The 16,254-nt window shown below is 45.6% G+C and overlaps 1 protein-coding gene across 1 annotated transcript in view; it reads left to right on the forward strand.

The window, feature by feature from the left end:
- Nucleotides 1-16,254, forward strand: part of CCDC60 (coiled-coil domain containing 60) — a 163,209-nt gene that overhangs the window by 101,014 nt on the left and 45,941 nt on the right. Inside the window, exon 3 of the mRNA XM_005691455.3 lies at nucleotides 12,325-12,495. Coding sequence (XP_005691512.1) covers nucleotides 12,325-12,495 — 171 coding nt within the window. The remainder of the gene's footprint in view (nucleotides 1-12,324; nucleotides 12,496-16,254) is intronic.

Here is a 16,254-nt window from a genome sequence, read left to right on the forward strand (position 1 = left end):
TATGGTCATTACATGGCCAAGACTTTTGGACTCCAAACCCCCAGCTAAACATGTCATGCCTTTTTCAGTTCCTTGAGTGATGTCTAAGGTGTTTTTTCAGTTCCTGAGAAAGGTGCAGAGGGTTGAGAAGAGGGAGATTCACAGAGATACAGCTTTTTTTGCGTCTTAATTTACTCATCACCAGCTCACCGTGTGTGTACCCTGCATCCATGAGAAGACTTGATTTTTTTGACTGTGGCCTTGGCAATTAGCCATAGTGTGATGGGATGGTGAGGACCAACCCTCCTCTTTATAAGGCAGTTTTGAGTATCTAGTTTACAACTGTACTTCGTTGTACAAATTGTACTCTGACTTCTTTTTAATGCTTTCGCATCTACTTCCTCACTTTTCATCTTTCACAGGTCAGATAAAAATAATATTATCTTTAAAAACAGATGAGGAAGACAGGTTCCGGCCTAGAGACTAGTACAGACTCCACTGCACCCCACCTGGATGACGTTGCATAAGTCAGGGAACCTCTCTGTATTTCAGTTCCTCACTGTGAGGTGGGGTTGATAATAGCTAAATTAATGATTGTAAAGCATTTTTCATAGTTATTGGCACGTGGTAATTATTCATGTTCTAGTGGTGATGGTGGTGGTGATAGAGGCAATGGTGGTGATGGTTATCCCTAAATTATAGTAACTGAACAGAGTGGTTAATTATGCTGCCTAAATCACACAGCCAGTTGTCAGTAGAATTAGATCCTGGCTTCCTGAAAGTGTCAAAAGTGTTAGTCATTCAGTCTTGTCCAACTCTTTGTGACCCCATGGACTGTAACCCACTAGGCTCCTCTGTCCTTGGGATTCTCCAGGCAAGAATGCTGGAGTATGCTGCCATTCCCTTCTCCAGGGGATCTTCCTGACCCAAGGATTGAACCCAGGTCTCCAGCATTGTAGGCAGATTCTTTACCATCTGAGCCACTAGAGCAGCATTTCAGCTACCTGATTACAATCCACTGCCTTCAGCATCATTTCCCCCTAAAACATCCACAAGGCTGGATGTGGGTTCCTTATATTCTTCTTTCCATCTCTTGCTCCTCCTTGGTTTCCTCCTCGTCCTCCTTTCCTGCTTTCTTCATTTTCTTTAGTGAAGGTCTGAGACAGAGATTATGTAAAGAAAGAACCCAGAAAAAAAAAAACACTTGAAGCAATTAGGTTTCTGTATATCACTTCTTATTCAGGAGAGCAGAGGTTTACTTTCTGGCCCTTTAGCTTAATAAATCTCATCACTTAATATGATAACCGAGTGTTGATCCTACCGCTACTGCATAGGGTAGATTCACAGACCTTTATAAATCACTGCATGATGCAGCTGACCAAATCTCAAAATGTTAATAATTGCGGTCTAATTAGACTGTTCTGGCTTCCACTCTTGGAGAAGAGAAACCCATAAGCTTGACACTTGAAGCAAGTGCCACTTTCCAGAAGCCCATGGGAACTTGGAGCCAAACGGCCAACCTGGCTGTGTGCAAAAGCAAGAGTTATAACAGCAGTCATTTATGGCTTCATGGAGATGATGATGATGATGATGATGATGATGATGATGATGATGATGAAGAAGATGATGAAGATGATGGTTGTCACCATTTATTGAGGAGCTTCCCCGGTGGCGCAGAGGTGAAGAATCTGCCTGCAATGCAGGAGCCACAGGAGACGCAGGTTTGATCCCTGAGTGGGGAAGATCCCCTGGAGGAGGGCATGGAAGCCGACTCCCATGTTCTTTCCTGGAGAATCCCACGGACAGAGGAGTCTGGCATGTACAGTCAAAGAGAGTCGCAAAGAGTTGGACATGATTGAAGTGACTTAGCACACATGTACGTTCATTGAAGATCTCCTGTGTGCCAGGCAATATGCTAAGTGCCTCTCATTTCAGCAATATCCTAAGAGGGTATCCATTTATCCCCATGTTAGAGGTGAGCAGAGTGAATCAGACAGAGGAAAAACTGACTCACCCAGAGTCACAGACATTGAGTGACAAGGAAGTGATAACCAATTAAACCCAGAGAGACTTTTTCTAAAAACCAGTGCATTTTCCTCTTGCAGCACTTTGAAATCAGGCAAACTACTACTTAACCTCTCTGAGCCACAGTTTCCTCATGAGCAAAATGGAGACAAGAGTACTTCCTTCCTAGGGATGCTGTGTGGGTGCAAGGAGAGAATTTCCCATGAGAGCTCAGCTCAGTGCCCCTCAAGCCATCCTTGTGCACTGCCTCCCAGTGCCCACCTGCTTCTATCCAACTGCAGCCACTCGCTGGGGCCCCCAGTCCTCATTCCTTCCAGGCTCAGACCCTCCTGTTGAATATTTCCCAGCTGTTCAGACACACTCCGTGGAGACGATCCCAGACCTACCTCTCTTGGCAGTTTCATGCTTCTGAGTTTCCTTGCCTCTTTCCCATGATCCAGACTAATCCATCCTAATATCATTCTCTAGTCTATGGCCAGTGATTTAGCCAAGATGACAGCATTTTAAATGTGATAATCATGACAGTTTAGTCAAAGAAAAAAAGGGAGAAAAAGAGACAGAGATTGTCATTTGCAGACTGTATTCAACTGCAGAGCAAACAGAGCCCTGAAATTACCATGACTTAAGACAAAGTCTTACCTCCCTCACATGGAAGAGGTTTTTTGGTTTGGCTTGGTTTTATTTTTTATTTTGTTTTATTTATTTGTCTGTGCCGGGTCTTAATTGTGGCACGAGGGATCTTCAGTCTTTGTTACAGCACGTAGGATCTTTCAGTTCTGGCACCTTTACTTGGGAGCTAAATCCCTGATCAGGGGTAGAACCTGGGCCCCTTGCATTGGGAGGGCAGAGTCTTAGCCACTGAACCACCAGGGAAGTCCTGAGAGGTTTACCTTGTGGAAGATGTACTAGTTGTCCAGGACCCAGATTCCTTCTGTCTTTTCATCTCCTCTCCTTAGTGTTTGCTTCTGTCTCAGGGTTTCCTCATGCTCACACAATGGCTACTGGCACTGCAGCCATTGTAGCTAAGTTCCAGGCAGCAGGAAGGAAGAGAGGAAAAAGGGACCGAAGGACAAATGCCACCCTGCCGTGTTAACTTCCTTTGTCACGTTTTCCTAGAAGTTCCTCCCAGTGATCTCCTCTTGTACATCATTGGCTAGTCCTATCTCCAGAAGAGCTGGAAAAGGTAGTTTTGTTTATTGTTGTTTTGATGACTTTTTGTCTAGGTATTTGATGTTCACAATAACTTGGTCTGTTTCCAAGGAAGCTCAGGAAATGGATATTGGCACTTCCTGCCTTTGGGAGAAAGGACAAGAGGTAGGGAAATAAAACCAGCAAATGCTGACTACCTACTCTTTGTCAGGCACTGTCCTCAAGGAGTCTGCAGTCTAATAGGAAAAGCAGACAAGAAAATAGGCAACTGAACAGATAGCATGACACGTGCAACAGTTGGGAGCACATAGGCATGGGGAGCACATAGGCATGGGGAGAACATAGGCGTGGGGAGCACATAGGCGTGGGGAGCTGTGGGGCCGCAGAGGAGGCGCTTGGCCTAGCCTGGACTTGAAGCAGGGAGGAAGCAGCAGTATTGAATGGTCAGCAGCTGACAGTTTCTCCCACACCTTAGAATCAGCAAGTGAAGGAAGGGAGGACATGCTGCAGGAAGGGGCAAAATCATAGAATCCTGAGGGACGGAGAGATACAAATGAATGACTGGGTGAGTGGTCAGAGATAAAACCCAGGTCTTAGAGGACCTGATTGCCATGGGGAAGAGTCTGGCCTTTACCCTGAGCGCAGTGGGTTTGGAACACTCTGATGGGAATGAATCTGCCTTTCAGAAGAGCCCTGTGACAGCAAGGTGGACAATGGACTGAGGAGGAGGAAGATGAGATAGGAAGCTACTCAGAGGAATAGAGGCAATGAATGATGGCTTCTGGCTAGGGTGGTAGCAACAGGAAGTCAGTCTAGTGACATTTAGAAAGTACTTGATATCACTTTGTGATCAGTTAATGATAAAGGGGGCGAAGCAGACAAAAGCAGTCACTCCATTTCACAGGTGAAATGAATTGTATTTTGCCACACTGAGGACTCCTGAATAGCATACTTATCTGTGTCCAAAGAAAAACTCTAGGCTGTGTCTTCTTCCAGCTCAAACATCTGCTAGGTGCGTGTGCGCTCTTCGCCCAAACCTCAGAAATGCCACGTAAATTTCACAAAGGAGCCAGAGAGAACAAAACCTGAAGCAGATAAAGCTACTTCTCTAATTGTGAGTCAGTTCTTCTGTGTCTTTATCACAGCCTCAGTAGCATCTTTCTGCCATCTGATTAAAAGGAACCCTTGAACCAGCTCTCCTTTTTGGGCTGAGTCATTCAGAAAGGAGAGAAATCCATCTGAAACTTCTGATCTCAGAGATGAAATCCTAACTTGGCAAATCTCCCATTGTTAGGCATTGCAATTAGCAAATGACCCAGGGCCGGTAAAGAGATGTTCAGATGTGATTTAATAAGAGCGTGGTTGCAGTAAGCACTCAGAATATGTTTGCAATCAATTTGCTGTATACACAATATGCTACCAGAGCAATCTTTTGTGTATGCAGTTGACCTTTTTTCTGGCAATCTTGTCCTGTAAAGAAGAGTGAAATCCTCCATTGCAAATCACTGGTGCTCAGGAATTGGTTCTAATTTGCATGCTGACAAAGATATTAACTTGAGGGGGGTGGGTGTTGATAATACAACACGTCCTTTTGTCTGAAAGGTAGTTCAAAATCTGTGTTGTGACTACAGTTGACTGAAGTTCAATTACTGTAATAAATGTATTCCAAATTTCATCTCAATTGCATTTGCATTTTAATGAATGATTCTCACCTTCTTGTCAATTTGGCAGCCAGGCTAGATTTATTAAGTTATTGTATAAACAGGGCATTCTAATGCGGAAATTTAAATGCAAAATATTTGCTCGGCCACATTTGAACTGGGGCTGCTTTATTAATTCGTCTGCAGGGGTTGCCTCAAAATTCAAAAATTTAAGGACCGTGTTTTCAATCCCTCCGTTCCATCATGTTTGCCCTGTCCTCCTCTGAAATCGATCTGTCTGGGTGGGCTGACAAAGCAAGACGTGAGCCAGCCAGATGAAGTGGGCTCTCTAAGCTTTCAGCCTCCACAAGCTGGGAAGAAACTGATTTATTTGCTATTATTTGAAAACAGTAAAATTTGTTAAGTGAAAATTTCCCACGTAGGCAATTCCCTTCTGGGAGAGCAGGACATTCCTGAAATCAGATTGCCAAGAGTGTTTGTTCATCTTAATGTCATTCCACCTTCCCCGTCGAAGCTCTCCTGGCTTTATAGCCCCATATTTCTTGCAGGCAGAGACAGAAAATGTGAGTGAAAACCAGCTGGATGCAGAGCCATAATACCATTAAAAGTTGTGTTTTTTTTTTTTTTTTTTAAGTACATCTGGGCTGTTGATTTTTAACAAAACGATTTGCAGTGGTTAATCCCATGCCCCCCATAATAGAAAGGTTGAAACGTGAGTTTCTCTCCCTGCCTCGTAGCTCTCCAGTACTCCGCAGCTTCCTGCCAGGCCCCTGTGAAAAGAACAGAGGCTGTCTGTTTTAGACGACCAGCAGTTTCTTCAAGGCTCTGGGGATGGAGGCTGATTCAGGTAATGGGAGACGCAGAAGAGCAGAGTGCCCTCCAAGAGTGAGAAATGGCTGCCACAGCTGTGCTCGAAGAACTTACTGAGATGAATCGACTGCTAGTGTGGGTCAAAGTTTTATTTCTAACTTGTACCAAGGGAATCAGGCTTCTAATAAAGCCAGTTTGAAGATTTCTTTCTGCAAGAGTTTTGTTGTGTTGTTTTTTTTTAAATAAAAGGAATAGGACAGCTAAACCAGTGCGCCTCAAACTTCTATGTGTATATGAGTCATCTAGGGGTCCTGTGAAGATGCAGACCCTCATTCAAGAGGTCTGTGGGGGACACCCAAGATTCTGCCTTTCTAACAAGCTCCTGGGTGTTGCTGATGCTGATGGTCCAGGGACCATACTTCGAGCAGCAAGAAGCTAGCTGACATCACTCAAGGGTGGGATGGCTCGGTAAAGATTAACAGTAGATGTGTGGGTGAATCTCACAATCAGAAAGGACTCTTGATCTCACCGAAAATTACACAGCTTATCACACATGCTATCAACAGACTCTTCTCTGAGGGGGCTGTTAATTGCCTTACGCCCCGAGCTCTGTGCCACGTCGTGTCTGCTCAGGTCTGAGGCATGATTTTCTCAGCACCATATTTTGTCATATCTAATAGGCACACTTTTCACATTTTAACAGCTCTGTACTGGAAATACCACATACAGTCATGTCTCAGTTGACTTTTCATGGGTTTTTCCTTCTTTGTGATTCGTGAAATAATGTCACGTCTTATAACAAATGGTGTATTTGTCAGCTCTTTTCACCACAATGCTGTGTAACAAGCTACCCTGAAACTCAGTGATTTTCGGTAAGTATTTCTTCCTTGCTTATACATCTGTGGGATAACGAATTTGGCTGACTTAGGTTGAGATCAGCTGGTTCAGATCTGTTCTATGACTCTTTTATTCTTCTGGGGTCAACGAAATAGTGGGTTTGGTTCTTGTCATGGACCCAACTGAGCAAGCTTATTTCAAGCTTCTGTTCAGGTCATACCTGCTAACATCCCATTGACCAAAGAAGTCACATGGTGAAGCTCAAAATCAGGATGCTGGGTGTACATTCCACCCCTGAATGTAGGGAAGCGGGGAAGGGGGGATGGAGGGAGTATCCGGTGAACGATGACCTAATCTGCCGCAGGTGGTGACTTGGATTGGATTAAACATGGCCTAAAGAAGGAACATGTACACCACCAGTTTCTCTTCTGAGGGCCTAGAGGTGAACCCTGTGCAATAAGAACAGCCCAGAGACACATAAACTTGAAGCTTTAAAGCTCTACTGAAGAGTCTGTATAGGCTGTATACTGTCACCCTGCTTATTTAACTTCTATGCAGAGTACATCATGAGAAACGCTGGGCTGGAAGAAACACAAGCTGGAATCAAGATCGCCAGGAGAAATATCAGTAACCTCAGATATGCAGATGATACCACCCTTATGGCAGAAAGTGAAGAGGAACTAAAAAGCCTCTTGATGAAAGTGACAGAGGAGAGCGAAAAAGTTGGCTTAGAGCTCAACATTCAGAAAACGAAGATCATGGCATCCGGTCCCATCACTTCATGGGAAATAGATGGGGAAACAGTGTCAGACTTTATTTTTTGGGGCTCCAAAATCACTGCAGATGCTGACTGCAGCCATGAAATTAAAAGACGCTTACTCCTTGGAAGAAAAGTTATGACCAACTTAGATAATATATTGAAAAGCAGAGACATTACTTTGCCGACTAACGTCCATCCAGTCAAGGCTATGGTTTTTCCAGTGGTCATGTATGGACGCGAGAGTTGGACTGTGAAGAAGGCTGAGCACCAAAGAATTGATGCTTTTGAACTGTAGTGTTGGAGAAGACTCTTGAGAGTCCCTTGGACTGCAAGGAGATCCAACCAGTCCATTCTGAAGGAGATCATCCCTGGGATTTCTTTGGAAGGAATGATGCTAAAGCTGAAACTCCAGTACTTTAGCCACCTCATGTGAAGAGTTGACTCATTGGAAAAGACTCTGATGCTGGGAAGGATTGGGGGCAGGAGGAGAAGGGGACGACAGAGGATGAGATGGCTGGATGACATCACGGACTCAATGGATGTGAGTCTGAGTGAACTCCGGGAGATGGTGATGGACAGGGAGGCCTGGCGTGCTGCGATTCATGGGGTCACAAAGAATCAAACATGACTGAGCAACTGAACTGAACTCAACTGAATAGTCTGGTGTTTGCAGCATATGCAGGCAGAGAGAGAAATCCCAGAATCAGCCCTGGGGGCTCCCAACCCTTGCTTGCTACTTTCCAGCCACTATGATCTTCATCATTCACTTAACCTCTTCCTTCTGTTTTCTTAACTGCAGATCACAACTGCTCAGTGAGTTGACAGTAGTGATCATAGTACCCAATCATTGAGATACTATGCTAGCTCTTTACATCCCCTTTCTCATTTAACCCTCCCAGCAGCCCTTGGAGGCAGGAATGACTTTTTTCCTCATTTGGAGGTGGAGAGACTGTGGTTCAGAGAACTTCAATATCTGCCTAAGCAGGTAGCAGAGACCCACCCCATCCAGAGGCTGCCCCTCCAAGCCTCAGCACCGCATCCACTGGCTCTCAGATCAGGAGGTGCTTGGAGGGAAACCCGCCCCTTCAGTCGGACTCAGCTGTGCCCCAGGAGACTATTCCTATTGTCATACTGCACATTTTTCATTCATCAGCTCACACAGACTCCTGTAGAGAGAAGGTATGTCCCTTAAATGTAAAAACCTCCACTGCATCAGTGAAGAGGAAGTGGCTTTGGGTGGAGGAAACTTTCCATTCTATAATCTGCTTCTTCCTCTGCTGCCTGATGCAGTTAATTATTTGCCTCCCCATTGCTCCTCTTACAATGTTAGCCAGGGGAGTTTTACATTGTGGGAAGCAGTGAGCAGGAGGTGCTGGGTGAGTGGACTTAAAGGCGGAAACTGCTCTTCCCTGCAAATACCTCCCTTCCCTCAGATAGCCTGGTAACAGCAATAATGATGAAAAAAATAGAGGGAACATGCAAGGGAATTAAACAAGAATTTGATGAAATATTAAGCAGTTTTAAATGGACTTCTGCAGTAGCAGGGGTGCGTTTCATGGCATGTGGAATGAACACCCCACAGTCCTGAAGTTCCCAGAATAGGCTCATGGGTCTGACCTGAGGGCCCGGACATTTACCCGCCCCACCCACCACCACAGACATACACAGTGCCCCCGGCCACCTCTGTTCATCTCTCAACCTGTTCTTTCCAGAGGATCTAACAGCTGGGAGTCTGGCTGCCTTGCTTGACAGAAGCTGCAATTCTACCAGAAAACTTGCTAGATTGCTCAAACTGGCAACCACCATCTCCCCTAGTCTCTTCTGTGAGTTCACCAGTAAGACAGGCATTCATCAATACCCACATCCAGAGGTGTGTTGCAGACTTGGCTTTTCACCGTGTCCTCCTTATTCAGATCCTTGAAAGAAATCTCTTCCTCTTCCACCTGGAATGGCTAGCCATTACCCAAACAGGTTTTTGATGTCTCATGGTCATTGGAAATCACATGATGGGTTACGTTTCCCTCTTTGCATTGGCTTCTAGGATGCTCAGGGCCAAATCTGTGTACTAGCTCGTGTGTCTGAGATTTGATACTTGTCTTACCTGATCTTGTTTCCTTATTCATCACATCTCCTGCCTTTCTCGCTTTTTAAATTGTCTGCCCCTAAGCAGAGACATTACTTTGTCAACAAAGGTCCATTTAGTCAAGGTTTGGTTTTTCCAGTGGTCATGTATGGATGTGAGATTTGGACTGTGAAGAAAGCTGAGCGCTGAAGAATTGATGCTTTTGAACTGTGGTGTTGGAGAAGACTCTTGAGAGTCCCTTGGACTGCAAGGAGATCCAACCAGTCCATTCTAAAGGAGATCAGCCCTGGGTGTTCTTTGGAAGGAATGATGCTAAAGCTGAAACTCCAGTACTTTAGCCACCTCATGTGAAGAGTTGACTCATTGGAAAAGACTCTGATGCTGGGAGGGACTGGGAGCAGGAGGCGAAGGGGACGACAGAGGATGAGATGGCTGGATGGCATCTCCAACTCGATGGACGTGAGTTTGAGTGAACTCCGGGAGTTGGTGATGGACAGGGAGGCCTGGCGTGCTGCGATTCATGGGGTCGGAGAGTCAGACACGACTGAGTGACTGAACTGAACTGAACCCTTTTTGGAATAAGGGCATAACCAAGTCAAATAAATTTCTTGCCAAGCTCTTAATCTCTACTTTTGTAGAAATAAGGTAACTTAGATATAGAGGTGGAGTCTGTGAATTCTTTGAAGATGCATCCTTCATTGTAATGCCAGTGCTTGAATAGAACTTGACACATAGTAACTGCCTAGCACAGACTCTGAGACAAAATAGATGTCAGCTCAGGGCTTGGCACATAATACTCAAGCTCCTTTTATTTGCTGTGGCATGGACCATCAGCCTGTCACTTATTATAAAATTCATAAGAATTTTGTTAACCTTCGCAGTCAAAGAAAAGAAAGAGTTGGGCTGTTCCACGTGTAGGTTTAAATATGTGATCATACTGTACTTAGTTTCCTAGGGCCACAGTAACAAGGTACTATACACTGGCTTAAACAGCAGAAATGTGTTGTCTCAGTTCTGGAGGCTAGAAGTGCAAGATCAAGGTATCAGCAGGGTGGGTTTCTTCTGACTCCTTAGAGAGAAACTGTTCCATGCCGCTCTGCTAGCTTCTGGTGACTTGCTGGCCATCTTTGGCATTCCTTGGCCTGCAGAAACATCCAGGCCTTCACTGACCATGAGTTCGAAATGGTGCTAACCCTTCCGCCAGCCCTGTCTCTCACTCTCCCGTGTCCCTGCTTCATGCTCCTCCCAGTACTTAGCGTGTCACCTACAGTTCACTGCTTTGTTCCGTGTCTGTCTCCACCCCCTGGAATAGGAGCTTCATGAGGACCAGGATGCTGTGAGCTGTTTGTTTGCTGCTGAATCTCAGCACCTAGAGCAGCTCCTGGCACACAGTGGGTATTCAGTACATCTTTGTTGAATGGTAAATAAAGATGCAGCTGTTTAGGCAAACACTCACATTTGAAACTGGCTGTGAATCAATGCTATGACGAGTCTGACTTCACTGTTTTAAAAATTATTTCCAATTGAAGGATAATTGCTTTACAATATTGCTTTGCTTTCTCGTGCTAAGGAGATTGGCTTGCCTTTTTGGAGGTCTGGGGTCTTCAGCTGTCATGTAGAAGTGGTGCTGCAGGAGTTGTTCCATATTCTGATGAGTTTGTGGGGAGGCAGGTGATCTCCCCGTCTTACTCTCCACCGTCTTCTTCCATCCTTCTGATTTCATTGTGTGACCGTTGACACTTCTGAGCTGCCCAACCCGCCTTCCCACTGCCCACATAAGGGGGAGCGGTATAATAAGAAACCCAAGGTGCTCCTTGTTTGTTGCTGGAGAGCTCAGTCCCCACACAAACAAAGGACCCCTTGCCCCAGCCCTACTCCCACAAAACTCTAAGCCACCCCTGCTCTGCCCAGAAAGCCTCACAATGTGAGTTGTCATTTTATACCTTTGTGCTGTGTGTATGACGACAGCCTTGACCTCTGAACCAAATTCTGAGCAAAGAGGCTCCATGAAGTAACGTAATCATGAAATAGCGTTTGCTGTCACGCCAGCCCCAGCTCCCAGACTAGCTCTGCATTTGCTTTGTCTGCGCCACATCGAGAAAATCCTCTTTTGTGGAATTGAAGGGTTGCACGTGGTTCCGGTTTTTCTATCAGCTTATCTGGCAATCTCAGGGTGTCCTTTGATGAGTGGGTTCAGAAGCTTGAAAGTGAAACAGAGGAGCATTTTTGTTTCAAATACGAATTCCACCTCACATCAACTGCTTCCATCCCTAAACCTAAAAGCCCAAATGGACAATTCAGGGCCAGTTATGTATAATCTGGCCTCACTGTGTTCCGCCCGGTACACAGTCATTTGATTTTGCACAGTTTTATGCATGAGGAACCTGAGAAATTATTTTGCTGTGACAAGAACATGGCTGGACAGGTGACACCTGATCCTTGCCGCCACATTTTTGTGAAAATTTCAAATTGTTCCTATGAGATAGAGGCTATGATTAACCCCATTTTAGAGATTAAGAATGTGGCATGTAGCATAGAAATTCAGAAAAGTTTACTGGCTGAGAAGCAAGGTCTACACTTAGGAAAAGATTGCCAGTGACCTTCCAGTGACATACGTGTATGGAACTCAAATACCACACGTCGTGGAATCTAAGACAAACCATGACAAACAAAACAAATAAAAATACTGCCAATTAAATCGGTCCTCCAGGATGTGAACTGTTATTCTCATTTCATAGTACCTAGCAGAGTGCCTAGCACACAGCAGGCACTCAATAAGTATTTGTTGAGTGGTGGAACCAGAACCTGGAGAGGTTAGATAATTTGTTCAAGGTCTTTGGTAGGAGGTGGTCTTTGGTAGAAGTCAAGTTTAGGGTAAGTAACTCTGACTTTGGAATTCTAAAGACAGGAAGTCTCCTGCTACTGGGCCTGAGAGTGTCCTTCAGTTAACTGTCGGTCCCGAGATAGTAAGACATTGCCTTGAGAGCCAGCCCATCTTTCTCCCTCTTTCTTTTCTTCAGCACCTTAATTCAGTGGGTGAAGATTGGCCGTGGATACTTCACCATCCTGAAGGAGGAGAGTGCCTTGAAAAAGAAGCAGCAACAACTGGAGAAACTAAAAGAGGAAGAAAGAAATAAATTCCAACCAGCCAAAATGCTGTCAGATATCCAGTATGGGGATTTGGTTCTGCCGTAAGTAGACCTCTGTCGCTGCAGCCCCGTGGCCTTGGGAAGGACCATTGAGAAGGAACACTGGCTGGTTGGATTGAGGGGTGGCAGCTGTCTCGCACGGGAAGCCCCTTCTTAGGCTGGTGTCTGATGACTTCTTTCAATCTGACCCAACCTACTTCACCAGCCTCACCTTCAGATAGTCAGTGATCTTCTACTACACATGTCCGTTCTCATATCCAGAGCCAAGAGCTGACCAGGAAATCTTGCATGTCCCCAGATGTGCTTCTTTCCCTCTTCTTCCAAGGTTCATCCCTACCTCTAGATATTTTCTTGTGCTGTTCCCTGGGCCTTAGATGCTGTTCCTTAGTACATCCTCTCCCTACTAAAGTGCTACTTATCCCTTATCCTTACAAGCTCAGCTTAAATGCCACCCTCTCCTGCAGCTTCCCGAATTTCAGCCCACCACCTCCAAAATCCATTCTGACTCTTTTGAGTTCCCATACTGTGTTTGTATGCTACTTTGTTTCATTACAGATCAATTTCCCTGTTCTAGACCTTCTCCTGAAACCTGAGATCCTAGTTCAGTGTCCACCCAAAGCAAGTGAACCAAAAAAAAAAAAAATTGTTGTGGTTTGTTGAATACAGTAGCCTCCCTCTTTTTGTAAAGGTCTCTCTTCTGGTTTGGAGAGGACCATCAACAAACTGGAACATTATGAAATACCCTATCATGTAACAATAACCATGCTAATAATCACAATTTATAATGGGTGTCTGTCTACCATGTGCTTTGTGCACATCTTTCTGTCAGATTTTCGAAATGTTCCTATGAGATAGATGCTATGACTAGCCCCATTTTAGAGATTAGGAAATGGCAGCTTACTCCAGTACTCTTGCCTGGAAAATCCCATGGACAGAGGAGCCTGGTAGGTTACAGTCCATGGGATCGCAAGAAGTCAGACACAACTGAGCGACTTCATTTTCTTTTCACTTTTAGAGATTAGGAATGAGGCTTAGAGATGCTCACATAATTCCCATTATTGAATTATGGAAAGCGTCCCCTAAGTCCCAAACTGAGTGACACCAACTTTCATGGATTGTGCCATTCTACAGAAACAAGCTCCGGGGATACTTCTCTTGGGCAGAGCGAACAAGGCATAAATCAGGGATGAGAAGGAAATGCTACAGCAGGAAGAGAGGAAGTGTTGGGTTGGCCCCAGTTTTCCATAAGATGTTATGGGAAAAACCTGAATGAACTTTTGACCAACCCGATATATGTGATAGAAATGGCCTGCCACCATAGCCACTGTCCTGATAAAGCAATGGGCTCTGCCCTGGCTCCACATCAGAGTCACCTGGGTGCTTCTCAGACCCATGACAATATCAGACTTTCTGGGGGTGTTACCTGGACATAGCCTTTTTCAAAGCTCCCCTCGAGAATTCCCATGTGGAGCCATGGTTGAGAGTTACTGTGCTAGAGTTGACTTTAGGAACCCAAGTTGCCATGTTGGTGCCTAAGGAGGAAATGGGATCCCCAGCAGATAGTCCCTTTCTTCTGCACCGCTCCCCAAATTCTGTTCTTCACAGTCCTTCCAACGCAAAGATCGAACCCGCATTTCTTATGTCTCCTGCATTGGCCCATGGATTCTCTACCACTCGACTGGAAAGCCCTCTCGTTAACATCAAGAAATATGAATGCCTGCATCTTAAAAGCAATAGTCCTGTCAGTGGAATCGCACAGTATGGGACCTTTCTGTGTCTGGCTCCTTTCACTTGCCCGAATGTTTTGAGGTTCATCCCAAACAGAAAGTAGACTGGTGGTTACCAAGGGCTGAGGAAGTGGGGCAGATAAGAGAGTGACTGCTTAGTGGGTGCAGTGTCTCCTTTGGGGCTGATGAAAATATTTTGGCGCTAGAGTCAGGAGATGGTTGTACAACCATTGGTTCAAATGCCATTGAATTGCAACCTTTGAAACAGTTAATTTTATGTTATGTAAATTTCAACTGAAGAGGGAATGAAGGGAGTTCTCCTCTGGGAGGCCCTGGAGTGGGGGTGAGGGTCAGGCTGGACACTGGTGGTTGCCAGTCCTCTTAAAGCTCAAGGTTCCCTGTGACTGTTGGGAACCCTGAGTGTGGACCACGAGGGGCTGGTATGGTTCTAGTCATCTTCCCCCTGAAAGTGTGGCCCTTGGGAACCACACTTACTGTAAGGAAGGTCTCTCTCCTCTTTGATTCCTCATTTGGGCAGACTTTGTTTTCCATCCCCCTTGCCTTGTGAAGCTGTCAGAGGGACTAACCTTCTATAGCTTGACAGACGTCCTTAGGACCAAAGCAGCATTCAGGCTGCCTCACCTTTCCAGTGGTCTCCAGTCTCACTCCAGTTTTGGCTAAGAGATTCCCACTTTGTGGTCGGCTCTTTGACACTTTTTTAAAAAGAATATTTTGTCCAACATTTTTGGTTATTTATATCTAAAGCGTTGGTCTAAATAAACTAGCCCACCATTTGGGCATTTATTTAAGAGGAGAGAAAATTCTGTGACTTACAGCCCCCGCCCCCATACCTTCCAGGGAGTGAGCATCCCAAGGAGAAGCTGCCTTTGGTGAGCAAAGGGTATTCAGGTGAACAAGCAGATACAGAGGAAGAGCACAAAGGCTTCCCGGATAGATAGAATGGGGACATTCAGCAGACAGGCTAAGGGTGTGAGGAGAAGGGACCCTTTGGAAGAGAGAAGAGCAAAAGGGCAGCCATCACTGGGTGAGAACAGAGATATCTAATGAGGGTTTTTATAAGGCTTTGCCTCATAGTGTGAGATGTAAGGCCTTCCCTGGTGGCTCAGCAGTAAAGAATCCATCTGAAATGCAGGAGATTCAGGAGATATGGGTTCAATCCCTGGGTCAGGAAGATCCCCTGGAGGAGAGCATGACAACTCACTCCAATATTCTTGTCTGGAGAATCCCATAGACAGAGGAGCCCGGTGGGCTACAGTCCATAGGGTCACAGACAGCTGGACTCAACTGAAATGACTAAGCACATGTGCATGAGAAATGTAAAGCTATTTCTTGGTTTTCCCACAAGATCTCCACTAAGATATTCATGGCCCCTTAGCGCCTTATGGTCTTAGACCTTTATCTTGGCTTCCCAGTAAGTGTAGGGGTGAGACAGGGGGACAGTCTCGACCCTGGCCCAGTCTCATTGTATAGCCAGCCACTTATGTACTGAAGACCTACTGTATGCAGGCCTTCTGACGGCACGAAGATGTGAAAAGGGCGGAGGAACAGCCCCCACCACGCGTGAAGCCACGACACGGCACCATGGCGTGCACCCAAAGTGCCCTGAAGTGTGCCTGCGAAAGGAGGACCCTCCTCCCGTGTGTTTCTCCTTTGTTCTCATGCCACGGCCACACTCACACTTCAGACACCAGATGTGTGGGGGTTTCCCCCACACCAAGCAAATGTCTGCGACACCAGTGGGGTGTCCTACCATCCTATTCAGTTCTGATGCTTTCCACGTGGAGTTAACATCAGAGCCCACAGGTTAAGGGTTCACTCCCACAAGGTGACCCCCCACATCAGATGCCAATCACTAGTCCCAGGCTATCAGCTATACTTCTGATCAGGCAGCTATAAATCAGGGTTCTCATGACCTCCTCTTTGAGTCTGATCATTTTCTAGAGTGGCTCACAGAACTCAGGGATATACCGACTTACATTTTCCTATTTCAGTTCAGTTCAGTTCAGTTCAGTCGCTCAGTCTTCTCTGACTCTTTGCGACCCCATGAACTGCA

The sequence above is a fragment of the Capra hircus genome, chromosome 17 (assembly GCF_001704415.2).
Source record: "Capra hircus breed San Clemente chromosome 17, ASM170441v1, whole genome shotgun sequence".
NCBI classification, from domain to species: Eukaryota; Metazoa; Chordata; class Mammalia; order Artiodactyla; family Bovidae; genus Capra; species Capra hircus.